Source organism: Sphaerodactylus townsendi, linkage group LG05, assembly GCF_021028975.2.
Source record: "Sphaerodactylus townsendi isolate TG3544 linkage group LG05, MPM_Stown_v2.3, whole genome shotgun sequence".
Classification (NCBI taxonomy): Eukaryota; Metazoa; Chordata; class Lepidosauria; order Squamata; family Sphaerodactylidae; genus Sphaerodactylus; species Sphaerodactylus townsendi.
Window position 1 is genome coordinate 58494901 of NC_059429.1, and position 16925 is coordinate 58511825.

At 40.5% G+C, this 16925-nt stretch overlaps 1 protein-coding gene across 2 annotated transcripts in view; it reads right to left on the reverse strand.

The window, feature by feature from the left end:
- Positions 1-16925, reverse strand: part of MIER1 (MIER1 transcriptional regulator) — a 42460-nt gene that overhangs the window by 7790 nt on the left and 17745 nt on the right. For both annotated transcript variants that reach the window (XM_048497327.1, XM_048497326.1), the window contains 5 exons: positions 14506-14626; positions 12693-12757; positions 7253-7325; positions 5462-5613; positions 2684-2765 (listed from right to left, as the gene is read on the reverse strand). In XM_048497327.1, the coding sequence (XP_048353284.1) occupies positions 2684-2765; positions 5462-5613; positions 7253-7325; positions 12693-12757; positions 14506-14626 (493 nt within the window). The remainder of the gene's footprint in view (positions 1-2683; positions 2766-5461; positions 5614-7252; positions 7326-12692; positions 12758-14505; positions 14627-16925) is intronic.

The following is a 16925-nucleotide window of genomic DNA, read 5'->3' on the forward strand; positions in this document are numbered from 1 at the left end:
GAACATGTTTGTGGATGGATTTATACTGGCCAGAGTCCCCTGGTCATAAATCATTTTAAAACTATAAGAATCAAAACAAACATCTTAATAGGATCTGAAAATAGAATCAAAGCCTGGATGCTGCACCAAGATCAGTGTAATATGATCAGAATGGCTGCCTCTGACAGCAGGCCAAGGATATTGAAGTCTGACCCCTTTTATGTACAGTCAGCAACAATGGACATCACTATGGTCTTCGTCTAGGCAACAATCAAGGATTAGTCACAATCAAATAGGTCCAAGATGAACAAGGATTGGAAAGTTGTATGTTTTAGAATCAGAAGTCTACATGCAGCATTCCAGTAACTTGCACACAGTGACAAAAAGAACTAATAACCAATGAAAAGAAATGGAACAACGAAAAAGGAAGAACAAGACAGCTTTCCATAAGATCCAAGAAATCAAATGGGAATTTAAAGCTGAAAAAGCAACACAAATACGTTAACTGAACAGGACAAAAAAGAGAGAAGATGGGAACAATCTACTGAAGAACTATACAGAAGAGATGAAAGGATGATGGGACTCCTTCAAAGAAGAACCTTTTGAAGAAGAACCTGTAGTTTTAGAAAGTGAAGTGAAAACTACACTCAAAACAATTGGTGGAAACAAATCACCAGGAGTAGATGGAGTATCAATGGAGCTATTTCAAACAACAGAAATGGAGTCCATCAATATCTTAATATGTCAAGAAATATGGAAAACAAAACAGTGGCCATCACATTATCAGACTATCATATTAATTTATTGTCGAAGGCTTTCATGGCCGGAATCACTTGGGTGCTGTGTGGTTTCCGGGGTGTATGGCCGTGTTCTAGCAGCATTCTCTCCTGACGTTTCGCCTGCATCTGTGGCTGGCATCTTCAGAGGATCCTCTGAAGATGCCAGCCACAGATGCAGGCGAAATGTCAGGAGAGAATGCTGCTAGAACATGGCCATACAGCCCGGAAACCACACAGCACCCAAATATCATATTAATTTTTCATGTGTGTAAAGCGATGTTCAAAATCTTACAACAAAAACTGTTACTATATATGGAATGACAAATACCAGATGTTCAAACTGGTTTCAGAAAAGGAAGATGCCACCAGAGGCCATATTGTAAATTTACAGTGGTTACTGGAGCTGACGAGATAATTTCAGAAAAAAAATCATAAATTACAGCAAAGCTTTTGACTATGTGGATAATAAAAGTTATGGTTGGTCTTAAAAGAAATGGGTATGCCACAACGTCTGATGGATCGGATTTGCGACCTGTACTCTGGACAAGAGGCTACTGCCAGGACAGGTAGAAAACAGAATGGCTCCCAATGGGCAAAGGTGCCAAACAAGGAAATATTTTATCTCCCTGTCTGTTCAATCTATAAGCAGAACATATAATAAGGAAAGCTAGATTAGATTTAGATGAAACTGGAGTGAAAATCGATGAAAGGAACATTTACAATTTGAGATATGCAGATAACAACATTACTGGCACATTACTACTGATAAACACATTATTACTGATGAATACTCAAGTAGAAATTGTCAAAGCAGGATTACAACTGAACATCAAGAAGATGGAAGTAATGACTACAGGGGGAATTACACAACTTTAAAGTTTATGATGAAGACACTGAAATTGTTAAAGATTTCCTATTCCTCGGCTCCATCATCAACCAAAAAAGAGACTGAAACCAAGACATCAGAAGATTGATACTGGGAAAGCAGCCATGAAGGTTAAAACAGATTCTTAATACCAAGGAAGTATTGTTGGCAACCTAGATTAAGATAATTCATACTATTCCGCATTACTAAGCACAGATGTAAAAGATGGACAATAATGACTAGCAAGATGAAAGTTAATTCATTTGAAATGCGCTATTGCACGATAGTTTTATGACCATTATGGTCCACCCAAAAGACAAACAAGTGGTTTCTTGATCAAGTCAAACCTAAATTCTCCCTAGAAGCTAAAATGATCAAACTGAGGCTATCATTTTGGTCTCATAATGGGAAGGTAGGGAGTCACTGGCCAAGACTATAATGCTAGGAAAACTGGAAGGCAGCAGGAAAAGAGGAAGAACCAAAATGGGATGGATTGACTCTATAAAGGAAGCCATGGCCCTCAGTTTGCAAGATTGAAGCAACGCTGTTAATGACAGGTCCTTTTGGAGGCCAATAATTCATAGGATCCCTATAAGTCAGAAGCAACCTGATGGCACTTCAAACATAAAGTCCATCTCAGGGTTTGAGTATGCATAGTGGTATAAGGTTTTTGAAGACTGAATACAACAGTCTTAATAAGAAGCTAATATTAAAGCTTACAAATATTGTATTTTTCACAATGTATACAAACATTAAGAACATGAAACTTGTTAGTACATAAACATATGTCCACAAAATTTTCCGACTAAACTCCTTGTAAGTCATGGGGAAATTTGCTCACCAATACCAACTAGAAGATCCTACTGCACAGTCCTACAAATCACTACACCAAAGCTGAACTCTAAAAGGCAGAAAGGGGCTTTACAATGGTATATATGCCTGTGGTACAGATTTGTAATATTAAAGTAACAATGACAGCAATCACAAATCTGGACTTATGGAAAGGATCTTGATGTTAAGTGTTTCCACCACCACTTCAAAAATGACAACATATACCTACCTCGAGCTGCTTTCACATTAAATTTTAATCTTCTCAGTGCTTCTTCGGTATCAAAATTGCATTTCACTAACTCATACAAGGCCTGGGAGAGAGAGAGAAATGTCTATGATTGCCCTATCAAGATTCTGTTGGAATGCAATAGTCAACCATTTCATTTATTATTGGAAACTGATTCTGAATGTGAAATTCTGAATTCTCCAGCTAAGATAGTTTGTTTAAAAAGAAATAAAATTAATATTTAACCCATTTTTCTAGTATTTACTTTCAAGGTTTTGTGCTTGTGTCCTAATTTTACACTGGAAGTGGTTTTAAAAGCAATTTAGTCTATTTTTTAAAAATTGAAGTTATGGCTTAGTTTGGCACTATTCAAATGAGATTCAAGCTTCCAGTGTACCTAGCTGATGTTTCCATATACAGTTAAAATCCCATTTTAGCACATGCCATTATTTGCCATTACATCTGAATAGTCAAACTATGGTTTGAGCTCACTCTCAAAATCAGGACTGCAAATCATAGCTTACAATCTTTGTCCATAGGGAATATCAAATCAAAGTTTGACCACAGGCCTACAACTGCAAATTATAGTTTGGGCTAAAGAGGAACTTATCATTTATTTATTTAGGAAACTTTTATGATGTTTCTCCAGGGAACCTGCCCAAGGCAGAATACAACGTAATAAAAACATGAAAATATGAAAAATTGCTAATTAAAACCCAACACAAAAACAATCGCCAGACCATGAGAACAGGAAATTGAGTCCCTTAAAATGAATACAACTTTTCAGTCTAAAAACACACTATAAAACTGATATTAAAATCCTAGGTAAATAGAAACACTTTGGCCTTGTGCCTAGAATAGCATAACTGTCATGCCCAGTCTTATACCAGGCGTGACCATAATTCTCCTCCTGATTGGAGGTGGATATGGTCATCTTCCCCGTCCCCCCACCCCGAAAGCTGCTCCTTTTGGAATTCACATTCTACTGACACCTGGGGTTGTGTCCTGTTGATATTGGTTGCAAGACCACAGTTGAGAAATATTCATAGCTGAAAATACATTTTGCGGTTGCACTCAGGAAATCAGTGACTGAGTGCTATTGGAACTGCCACGTTTGCTATTTTGCAAGAACCAGCAGATACTTGCTTATGAGTGAAAGGGCAACAGTGAGCACTGACCTAGGGGTTCGAATTATATGGAGATGGTCCACCCAACTGGTTAGGCATTTTGCTGATTATGCTTACTGGACAGAAAGTATATGTATTCCCCACACATAACCAAGTCAAATGATGCATACATAACCAAGTCAAATGATGTATTCTTTTAAAAATGTATTTTGCTGATTGTGATAATCATGTTAAAGGTTAAGATTGTGAGCCTGAGTGGAAAGCCAGGATTGGCCAGAAGTGGTCAGAAGGGTTTGTTCAGAAACGCCTTAAAATGAACTGTACTGTGATTCAGACTTCAGAAAGTTGGTACCATGGTATTGCTCTCTCACATGTCAATAAACCTAGCTTGCTATTAGCCATCCTTGTGTGGAGTTTTTAATGGGTAAAAACTTCCATAACACTATGTTGGCTGGGATAATGTAGCACAAGATAAGGGGGGCTCAGCTGCATTCCTTTCTAGTTGGGAGGGAAGAGTCAGTTTCTCTGGGAAGGGAGTTGTGGCTTAGGAGAGGGGTGGCTAGCCATTGCTTTCTGTATTTGAAGAGCGATTTTGGTAGGGATTTTTCCAGATCTGCTAATAAACGTCTGATAGCCTATTACACCTGAACCGCTGTTTCTGAATAAAGACTTTTGCTAAAGCCTTGAAAATAACAGGTATCAGGTAAGCCTGAAGCGAAAGGGAATTTCATAGGCAGGGTGTCACTACGTTTATGGTATTTATAGCCTGCATTTCTCACTGGGAATCAAGGCAGATTCCGTGAATCAATACAATCATCAGGATGGGACACTCAATAAACAATAAAATAAGATTTGGGTTGCAAAACCAACCAGAAATCTAAAAAACAGAATGGAAGCAAAGCATACATTACATGACATATATTGATGCAAGATTACATAGTAAGATTGGATTGATGCAAGATTACATAGTAAGATCCAATTCACAGCAAACTATACACAGTAGTATAGACCATAGCCCCTGGTAATTTGTCCCAAGCAAATTTGTGAGTGGTTTTGTACAGTGCTATCCTATTCCCAGTGCAGGAAAACCCTCTTGAATAATTCATATATGCATAGTCTGCAGAAAACCAGAAGAGTAAGAACCTTCCTGACCCCTCAGGTAGACCATCCCACAAGGTGATTGGGGATTACAATAGAGAAGGTAAGTGTACAGGCAGTTGTCAATTTACTGAAAACCCATCTCTGATTGCTATGCCCCTCACATCTGAGGATCAGAGAGGGAATAGGAAAGGAGGGATCAGTTAGGAAGCCTGGCCTCAAGCCTTTAGGGCTTTAATGGTAAGAACCAGCACTTTGAACTATGCCTGAAAACAAACAGCCAAACCAGTGCAGTTCTTTTAGCACCGTGGTGATACCACTGCTATATTCCACCCCGTCAATAGCCTGACAGCTACATTTCAGACTAGCTCAAGATTCCAGATAGTTTTCAAAGAATCAACCAACCAAATCCCAACATACAACCACAATATGCATGGGGACTGAGGCAAGGAAAGTAGGGAACACACAACGAGCTTGTTCAGACATCACACACTATGGCTGGTCATTACATTTGGAATACAAGAAGCCACAAAGAGTTCCAGTGAGTTTCATATACCTGCTCATTGTCTTTAATATGAGACCCTTCAGGAATAGCATCTATTCCTCTTTCATCACCAGTTCGTCTAGAGGCTTCATTAAGGAATTCAATCACTTTTTCTTCAGTCAAGTGATCAGGATTCCAGAGCAGTTGGTCATCATTTTCATATACTAAATTAGATAGAGTTGATATTACATATTATAATTCACTAGTATGTAACTTTAGAAGTTTTCTAGTCTTCACCTTTCAGCTTGATGCTAAAATCATGCCATGCAGTAATTTTTCCCCCTTATTCCACAAGCAAAATTTCAGCCAAAAAGGAATTGGCTATGTCATGTGCAATCTTTGATTAATTCACTGAGGGTTCCAGCCAAATACAGAACCCACATCACAACTCACTAGAAGTCAAAAGAAGGCAGGCTTGTTTTGTTTTTAATCAGAAAGAGAAGCCCTGGCAAGAAAAGTTTGATACCAGAAGACGGAAGACAACAATGTTTTGTCCAACAGTGTATGTTAGTGGTTGGACTCTTGCTAATGTGCACTTAATTCTGGCATAACTCAACTGAATAACCAGTCTATTACAGCTCTTTCTTGAAGAATCTGAGACCTAGATCTAGTTGGAGTGTGTGCTGAGATTTCAAACAAGAAGAATTAGCTGTGGTAACTCCATCTATTATGTTAATGCTAGGATTTAAGAGTCTCCCTACTACCACATGGTGAAACTCCCAGGCAGCAGCCTTCAGACAGCGGACAGCTGCAGTACTGCAGTCAAAGCTCTGCTCATGCCTGAGTTCAATCCTGACAGAAGCTGGTTTCAGGTAGCCAGCTCAAGGTTGACTCAGACTTCCATCTTTTCAAGTTTGGTAAAATGAGTACCCAGCTCACTGGGTTAAAGTCTAGATGACTGGGGAAGGCGATGGCAAATAACCCAGTAAACATAGTCTGCCCAGTAAATCTGTGATGTGATGTTACCTCAAGGGTCAGTAATATCTCGGTGCATGTAAAGCCTTTACCTTTTACCACTACCATATGGTGAAAATCTTAGGCAGCTGGCTTCTACATTAAAGCTGGCAACACATGTTGAGTCTAACTTGTTTATCAATGATTGGTTGAGTTCTAAAACCCAGAGAATATTCAGCCTTTAAAAAAAAAATTGCCATCATGTCACAGTTAACTTATGGAGGGCTGGTAGGGTTTTCAAGACAAAAGACATTTGGAGGTGGTTTGCCATTGACTGCCTCTGCATCATGACTCTGGTATTCCTTGGAGTCCAAGTACTAGTCAGGGCCAACTATGCTTAGCTTCCGAAATCTGATGAGATCAGGCTAGCTTGGGGCTATCCAGCTGAGGGCCGATCCAGACATTAGAAACATTGTAAAGAGTTTAGATCTTGGTAAAGGAAAACTCAGTTGTCATCTTGACCCAAAGGTAAGCTGCATACAAAATGCATTTTCCTTCACTACCCATGACAAGCTAGCTACAGGTAATATTTCCAACATACAGGTTTTCTGGTACCAAAGGTAAGCCTTTTCTTGTACTCTTTACTGGGACTGTACAAAGGGAAGATCTAGATCTTGGTTCTGATTCTCATGACTGCTCAAATATGGAAAACTCACCAAGAGTTTTTGTACCCATATTAAATGAAAAGTCATATTACTGTGTTCTCAGATGCTAGAGTTTATCATGCCAAACTTGGTTCTCATAACTGAAACTTAAGCTATTTCAGAAAAAAATAATCATCAGGTTTGTCTGAGCTATTAAAATCTGATCAAATTACAACAGGAACATTAACAACTACTAAAGATTTACCTCTCTCATTCTCTTTGTATTTAGATATTCCAAGTGGAATTTCAGCTTGAAACATGGAACCCACCATAATTTCCTGTTTTGAAAAACAAAAAGCAATTTAATGTTCCTTTGTAACAATGAACAACACTAACTAAAAGTATAACTGAAAGTCCTTGCAAACAAAACTATTGAAAAAAACAGATGGAAGATTAAATTATACAATTAGCAGAATGAAACTAAACATAATTTCTATGCCTACTGGCATGAAGGTATACTGTAAGAAAAATAGGACTGCTTCATATGAATATACCACACATTTCTAAAAGCCATGACTGGATGGCAAAACAGCAATGACTGCAACTACTAACTTCTTAATTTAATTAGATTAATTTTCAATACATAAGTATATCAGTGCTTTTCATAGTGAGAGCTAGCTGCCAAGAAAACCAATTAATTCCTCAGTGAACTCTCACAGCAACCCCCCCCCCCATTTTTAAAAAATGGCACTTACCTGTAACTACTGTTCATTGAGGGGCCTTCTGTGCAGGCACACATGGGACTGAGCTTGCACAGGACTGCCATCACTGGAGAAAGATTCACAAGCTTTTCTTCCCTGGAAACAGTGCTCCCTCCCCACTGGGACTGCCAGCAAGAAGGTTCTCCAAAATGGTCATGAGGTTGGGAGGGGGGAGGAATTCCTCCATTTTCGCAAGTCACTGTGAACCAATCCCAGAGAGGTAAGTGCTCCCTGAATCCTGGGAGAGTGATATGGGAATAGCTCACAGCCAGGAAGGCGGGAGGGATGTGTGCCTGAACAGAAGACCACTTGATGAACAACAGTTACAGGTAAGTACAACATTGTTTTTCATAGTCATGATCTTATTTGCAGTCCCACATGGGAGAGTAGCAAACCTAATCCCCAGGTGGCAGGGCAAGGTAAGCATGTGGCTACTTTCCCTAAATCAAACTACCCGTATATACTCGTGTATAAGTCGACCCGCATATAAGTCGAGGCACCTAATTTTACCACAAAAAACTGGGAAAACTTATTGACTCGCGTATAAGTCGAGGGTGGGAAATGCAGCATCAATTGAGGCATCAGTAGGTTAAATGTTTTTGAATATTTATTTCAAAGAAAAACAGTAAACTGGCTCTGTAAATGGAAAAGAGGGTCAACAAGAACAATATGGTATCAGCAATAACTTTAAAAGTACAAAAACCTTAGCTCAACCAGCAACCAAGCTAAAACACAAGAGTTAAAATCCTTCAAAACTGGATTCCTCATCATCATCTGTATGTCCAAATGTAACCCAACTTAGATTTTAAGAGGGATATTATCAGAAATGAAAAATCTACTATTAGCTTCCATTGTAAACAATGGGGGATGGGGCATCCCCTTTGGGGGTCAATAACTTTGGATCCCCTGACCCAAACTTTACCAAACCTGGCTGGTATCATAAAGAGACTCTCCTGATGAGACCAGCCAGGTTTGATGAAGTTTGGTTCAGAGAGTCCAAAGTTATGGACCCTCAAAAGGGTAGCCCCATCTACTAATAGCTCCCATTGAAAACAATGGGGAATGGGAACACTTCCTTTGGGGGTCCATAACTTTGGGCCCCCTGAACCAAACTTTACCAAACTTGGCTGGTATCATCAAGAGAGTCTTCTGAGGGTACCCTGAAATTTTGGTGCCTCTAGCATAAAAACTGCGCCCCCTGCTGGCCGGCAAAGTAAAAACACAAAAAATATTTAATGACCCGCATGTAAGTCAAGGGGAGCTTTTTCAGCATTAAAAATGTGCTGAAAAATTCGACTTATACATGAGTATATACGGTAGTCCAAAAAAGAAAAGGATCACAGACACAATCATAGACTGTAATGTAAATAGGTTTATTTCCACATTAAGAGGACACTTAATATATTTAAACAGTCATCTAAACAAATTCTTAACACTGCTTTCCCCACAGCTTCATCACTCCTGGAATCAATGTGAATGGACTGGACCAGGAGGCAGCACGGGAGATTGCAGTGATGTCAACTTGGTCACACAATGTAGCGGAGGAAGCCTGTGCCCTGGTGGAGTGGGCATGTATGTTTAGCAGACATTCCACCCTGACTACACGATAAGCCAAACCAATGGCCTTTGTAATCTACTTGGACAAAATCTGTGTGAAGACTATTTTCCCTTTTGTGTAGGTCAAAGAAACAGATTAATAAAGATTGATCAACTTGAAACTGTCTTGTTCTAAGTATTACAGCAGCACCCTGTGAATGTCTAAGCCGTGCAGTTTGTTCAGATTCTGAAGTGGGATTGGGAAAAAACACTGGCAACACTATGTCAGGTGCAAATGAAAAGGTGACATCACCTTTGGGAAATGTTCTAAGCTGGGCCGTAACACCACCTTGTCAGCATGACAGAGCAATGCCCTGAGGCCTTCTACCCTTCTGACTGACTTGATAGACACTAAAAAGGCCATGTCATATGGTAAGTGTGCCAACTTGTAAGATAACAGGGGTTCAAAGGGCTTGCTGGTTAAATATGAGAGGATGACGGAAAGGCTCCATTGAGGCAGCGGTGAGGAAACCACCAGGAAGAGGTTAGACAAACCCTTCAAGAACCTCTTACAGAAAAGGTGTGAGAACAAAGAAGCAGAATTGAACACCAGGGGAAAAGCAGAAATCACCACTAGGTGAACCTTAATGGAAGTGTTGGCAAGGCCCGCATCCCTGAGTGATTACAGGTAAGCTAAAACTAAGGGGCATGGGCATGGGCATGATTATCTGGTTCACGTGGGCATGATTACCTGGTTCATTGACCAGGATGAAAAACAGTCCCATTTGCTGGAGTAAGGTTTCCTGATTGATGGTTTACAAGAGATCAGGATAACCTCCTACTCTAGGGGCCAATCAGTTAAGGTAAAATCAACCAAGCTGCCAGGTGCAGGGACTGTACCTACCTATGGTATAGATCTCCCATTGTGAGTAGATCTCTGGCAGAAGGAAAGTGGCAACCAAAATCTTCTTTCCTACTCTGGGGGATCAGAATGCACTCAGAGTGGTCTGTCTGTAGTTTGACTAATACTTTCAGTAGGAGGGGAGAAAGGCGTATAGCAATTCCCCCTGCCCGTGAAAGAAAGAAGTGTCTCCCAGTGACCCCATACCCACTTCTGCTCCAGAGCAGAATCGACTGCCTTTGGCATTGGCGAAGTGAACAGATTGACCCCTGGGGAACCCTACATGTTTAAAACCACTTGTTGATAGGATGGTTTTGAGACCCACTTGTGGTTGGGGAGGTCGCCCTTCTGAGGGCATCCACCAGAATGTTGTCCTTGCCTGCAATGTGGAGCGATGAGAGGGATATGTTGTGGAGGATTGCCAGGTTCCAAATCTTGGTGGCTTCTGAACAAAGGCAGGTTGATTATTTAATATTTCATCGTTGTGCTGTCTATTACTACTTGAATTAGGCAAGCCTGCAATGTCGGCAGGGTTCTCACTGACTGCATACAAACACAGCACAACCGGGTCAGTGAAGCCACTGGAGGGAGTAATCAGTTAGGTTCAAAGCATTGCCATCCTGACAATCTGCTCTGAATAAAGAGTCAGGTCATCTGAAGGCAATAGTTCCACAGGCTGCTCAAACTGATTGTCAGAAAGGTTAGACAGTGTGTCTGTCTCACGTATGTGTCAGATTCAAGGAGCCACTCCAGTGACAGCCGTGAGATTATAGGGGAGCTCCTACCCTGAGGGCTCCAACTGTGTTTGGGGTTTTGACTCCATTGTGGGGTATGACTCCGGAGCAACAACTGACTCCAAGGAGAGTCTTGTCCACGGGCCCTGAGGGAGCTGCGATGAGAGGACTGCTGTCCTACAGGGCTGTCCTACAGGGCTGAAGGAGCACCAGCTGCTGTCCTACAGGGCTGAAGGAGCACCAGCAAGGTGATGACACTCCCCTGCAAAGGCAGGCTGGGCTTGGACAGAGTACACTTGACTCCAGGAATCCATGCTTCACAACTGCCGATGCTGACTGTCACCACAACGCTCCAGGCAGCAGCACTGATAGCTAGATGACAAGGGAGAGGAGGAAGGACATCTCTCCAGATGGGTCGGATGCTGTGAGTCATCTTGATGTCGGAAGTCCCAAAGCCAAGAGCCCACCTGGTGTTGGGCAAAGTTGACATTGAGGAGCTCCTCTTGTGGCAATGGACCTTTCCAGAATGCTTAGACACAATAAAATAGAGGATTTGGAAGTCAATGCACTCCGGAAAGGTCCAGTGCTGCTAGAGGAGCTCCTTGGAGTCATCCTCCTCTATGTTGCACTGCACCAATACATTCACAGGGTTCCAAGTTCCAGCCCCGAAATTGAGGGGTCTTCCTGGGGGGAGATCTAGAAAATGAGCAGGGTGATCTTCTCGTCAAACCCTTAGGTGAGATACACTCAACTGGCTGGGATCTTTTAAAGGACTTTGGAAGAGACAGGGATTTCTCTGTCCACTGTTTACTTACATGGTGGCCCAACTTTACTGCATTGTTTGCTCTATGTAAGATACCATTTTATAGCATTGTTGTCAGTTTTTTTTCAATCTTGTTTTATTGTAATGTTTGTGTTGCTATTTTGATATTTTTGATTGTTCTCCAATCTGATAAGCTAGTTTTAATTATTATATGTGTTCTACTGCCTCTATTACTTTATTTACTTCATTGCATATCTGCCTAGTTTTGCCCTCTCCTTTCTGAGGTGAAGGGATATAGCCCTATTTTCTGTATTCCTGGGGATGTTTTCAGATACATATAAATCCTGTCACTCTGCGGCTAGCTGCACATTGCTACTTTCATGATTAGCATGGAAGCTATCTACTTAAACCGAAGGAACAAGGTGGGAAATTGTGAAGAATCATGGAAGGATTGAAAAATCTCCAAAAAACCCCCCCCCCATCTTTTCTCTAGGATTCTACAGTTCTTAAGGCTTGAATTGGCCAATTTTTCCTCTTTCCCCTTTTGTTCCCTTTAACTCTCCACTGTGAACATTGCAGATTTTCAGCAGCATACTCATTGCTTAGCAAGCCATTTTAATGACTCCCCTTCTGATTATTTTACAAAATAATTTCTGACTGCACTAAATATGTAGAAATCCCTAAGTTGAGTGGAATGGTTTTGCTACATTCAACACCCAAGCAGGGACCAGTCACTATGTTTTTTAGGCCTCAGGGCTGCCAAGACATTTTCAGATGTGGGGATTAACATATACACCCTGGGACACGAGCCTTTTCAAGAGAATTCTCAAACTAATCACACATTTGGATGGTGTTAGCATTGCTAAGCCTTGTTTCTGGACTCTTGAATGAACTCTAAGTGGGTAAGAAGAATTTTTACAGTGAAAAAATTGTTCCTTATTCTGGATGAGGCTTATATTATGTGCACAAAATGTTTCATATAATTTTATCAGAAGGCCTCACACATTTACCTTTTTCCAATCTTCTGAAGGAATATAATCTTCGTCTTCTTCAGATTCTTCTTCTATTTCGCTATCTATATAAAAATTAATAACTGTTACTTAAATGGGAATAGCTGCCTTGAAACATATTCCTCCAAATAAACTATATCCTAGTTACAGGTGTCTCAAAGCCAAATCTGGTTGGTTACCTAAGCATGGAGCTATGATGTCACAAGCAACTCTATATGACTAGGTATGGTAGGGACCTCCTTACTAGGTAATCCTGAGAACTGCAACAAGAGGATTTTCTGCTAAAAAGCCTTACATTATCCTGCACAGAAATTTTTGATATTTACTGCTGAAGAGTTGATCTTCATAACCTACCTAAGAAAGGCTTCATTCTGAAAGTCAGAAAAAGCATGTATTTTCATGCCAGAGCAGAAAGGAATATATCTTTTTGTATCTTTAAATCAGACTGAAGACTATTAGAAGCAGCCAGAAAGTCGATGAAGATGACCTTTAAAATAATTCTGGCAGCTACTACTTTTGTTATTTCTTTTACCTTTAAGTCATCAGAAAACACTTAAGAGTTCAAATGAACAAAGAAACAAGAATGGATAGAGTCAATGAACTCTTTAGTGAACCTAGTTATAAAGAATGCAAATCCTACAACAATGTCAGAAAAAGAGAAAGGCGATAAACAAACTCTAAATACACTACCCCAAAGGTTAAATAGGCATAAAAAAGCTCCCTCCCTAGTTTATGATGTTTAGGAATTAAACCTTTTAACAATTGTCAAAAATACCTATGTAAACAGATAATCAAAAGGGTAAACTAGGGGTGTCTAATATGCATATCCAGTCCCTTGAGGGAGTTAATCAGGCCCACAAGCCAGTTAAGGCAACCCCCCTCCTACCCAGGTCGAAAGCAAGAGTTTCCTCAGCTGGCTTGTAGGCCTGTGAAGCCCCCTAAAGTCACTCCATCCTTGCTGTGGGCTCACCAGTCCAGGCACACGCACGCCCCAGTGCCATTCTGGGGCCAGCCCCCCACGGACCTGTCCCGACCAAGTCACATTTGTGTTATATCTGGCCTTCATAACAAATGAATTCAACACCCCTGGGTCAAACAATGTGAAAACCATTCCATAAACTCAAACCTCTATTTTCCAACTTGATCCTATGCTTTCATATCAATGAAAGAAGCAAATTCAAAACATTGCTTTTGCCTACTTGAGATGTTATTAAGCTAGAACCTGTATTTCTGATCATAGCTGCTCCTAAATAAGTAGAACTAAGCAGAAAGCAGCTAGAGTAGGAGAAAAGTTAAATCTCTACTAGCATCCATACAGGAACAGAAACATAAATTTATACTATTGTGTAAATAGTCCACAGGTAACATAATGAAGACTTTATTTTCTTTTTGGTTCTCCAAAACATAAACATTTGATTTAGCAAGAAAGAATTTTACTTTTATCAAAGAAATTAAGAGAACACTAAATGGTTCTGGAATTCTGTGCCCTTATGCTTAGTTAACAAGTACACATCAGTCTAAATCCTTTTGACATCACATTTCCAACCAGTGACTTAAGAATGAATGCCAAACTGCACTGTAGGAAATGACATCTGTCTACGAACTGCCTTTAAAATTCTAGCAGTTTTTTTTAAGTCTAATATACACAACGTGTGTGTGTGTGTGTGTGTGTGCGTGTGTGCGCGCGCGTGCGTGCGGCCAATCTTGAAAAATGGTTGCATTCATTTGAGGTAAGAGAATGTGCAGCCAATCTTGAAAAATGAATTACAATGTTTGAAGACTGGTTTAGATTATACTTGAAGAAATCACATACTTGCATCAAAATATTTACACCGACGTGGTCGAATTATTTCCTGTATGGTAGATGGTGCTGGGTCATCATTGGAGGATTGGGTTTCATCCTCCTGACCAGATGAATCCTTTGTGGCCTCCTCCTTATAAAGAATGAGACAGACAAGGCAGAGTTACTCTTATGTTCAAAATTTTCTCGGTATTGCAGTTTTTTATCCAGTCCTTTCTCCAATAAGCTCTGGACACCATACACAATTATCCCCTTCTTCATTTTGCCCCCACAGCCGGTAAGTTAGGCTGAGCGAAAGCAACTGGCCCAAAGTTTTCCAGGGTGCTTCATGGCTGAGTGGAAATCTGAACCTGGGCCAAACTACTATACCATATTGACTTGTTTGTTTACAATTTTATTTTCCCACCTCTACATTTTACAGCCAGAGAGAGTCATTTTACACATGAGAACAACAGAAAGACCTGTTGGTACTAATTGTAAATTTTACAGTTTGCCATATAGTTTGTCACTAGACAAATCACTTTTCAACGTAAGTAAATTGGCTAGTAAATGTGTTGGTATTTCTCAGCAGGACATACTGGACAAATGAATGTATTAAAATGCAGGTTTCTCAAAGTCTGAGACAGGGCAAGATACGAAACGCCATGAATAGCCTGATCAGAAACAACAGATCTGCTTACTTCTCTGCTGGTGCCCTGTTGCAATTGTCCTGCAGCATTGAGTAATAGCCATGAAGTTTATCACAGCCACTGTAACTCATGAAACTACAGAACATTCCACGGAAGTGGCAAGACTGGAATCAAGGCTCTCTAACACAAGTAGAAGGAGCATGTAGCCAATTCACAGAAATAAATGCTTTAAAATGAGAGAAAAGATTAGTTCACACCTGAAATATGTTGTGCTTAATTATGACATGACATTGTATTTGGGATGGGGTTAAAATGAATAGGACTATTAATATAAGCTACAGCTTGTTTATATACCTTAATGGGTTTATTCTACAACACAGCAATGTAAAAAAAGCTGCTCATTGCAGGTGATGGGGGAGGTTAGTGATGTACTTTAGGGGCAAAGTTTTGTAGTAAGAGCATGAAGGCTTCTCTGTAACATTTCACTTGCATTAATCCCTGTGTGGGGCTAACCTGCATATTCTGCAGTAGTCTTTACAAAAATATGGAACTTTCGCTGTTGTACATTTTTCTCCAAAACTGCCTCACATTCCTACTATAGTAAAAATAATGGCTTTGATCCTAAGGTACCATGAAGTCGCAGTTTTTCCAACAGCATGGTGTTTCCAATTAAAGAGAAGGGAAGGGGAATGTTTGCTGATTTCCCCCATTTCTGTTGCGGGCCTCCAATTTGCACCCCACACTGTGTCTTCAAGTCCACTGACCTGAAGATTATGATTTCAGAGATTAAAGTGGAGTGAGGCAATGGTTGTGTGTGTGTGTGCGCGTGCGTGCGTAAGAAAGTTGCCTTCTCCTTGCATGACCCACTTACTCTGCTTAGGATCCGTGCAATTGTTTTCATCACAAAACCCTAACATAGTTATGTAATTTGGCACTTACCTGCATTGCCTGAGGCAAGGTGAAAACACATGAAATCTCTGAAAGGTTAACTGCCAACCCTCTTTCTACTGAAGACATGCCCTTGCACTATTTCCGCTAGTGTGATAGCCAAGGTGGTATTCCCAGTTATTTAAAGCTAGGCCTGGCAGCTTCCTTAGGGATGTACTCACTGCTTTCTCTGGGACTGTACTATGATAATTTGGATTGTATTTGAGATTGGGCTTGTTTGCACACTTTCTCTACTGTTCTCTTTGGAAATCAGACAAGATTAAAAGGAAAAGCTATAACTGAATTTGGGATGATCACACTTTCTAGTGACTTCAATCTCATAAAATCAGGGCAATCCTATATTCAGATGTGGGAGGTTTCCTGTAGGCTGTGTCCTGCCTACATGAAGGAATGGTAAGTAGGAGAAATCAAACAGGTCAACTCGTAACCCAAGAATGTTCACCAGTCAGTTACCATCTGACTCTTCCTTAAAATGTACCAGTTCTTTAATGGAAGTAGTCTCCAAAAGGTACCTTGCTGGCTGCTAGAGGGCTGTTTGCACAGCTCTAGAAGACCTAGAAAAAGATCATGCAAGCCAACACACACAAGTCCCAAAAAATCTGGGAAAGCTCAATCAACTGCCCTAACGTGTCTCACTGTGCAAAGGGCATTAGAACCTACCTTTAGTGAAAGGGAAAGGTGCAAATTAAACATATTGACAGGGAATGTGTCTCTTCAAAGCAGGAGGTCCCAACCTTTATACATATATACAGCCATCAAAGCACTGCACTGGGTTTCTACAGCAGAATCCTATGGTTGTTAGTTCTAGCTCCTCCTTCTGGCCTTTAAGAGACAAAACTGGAAATGAAGAGCATA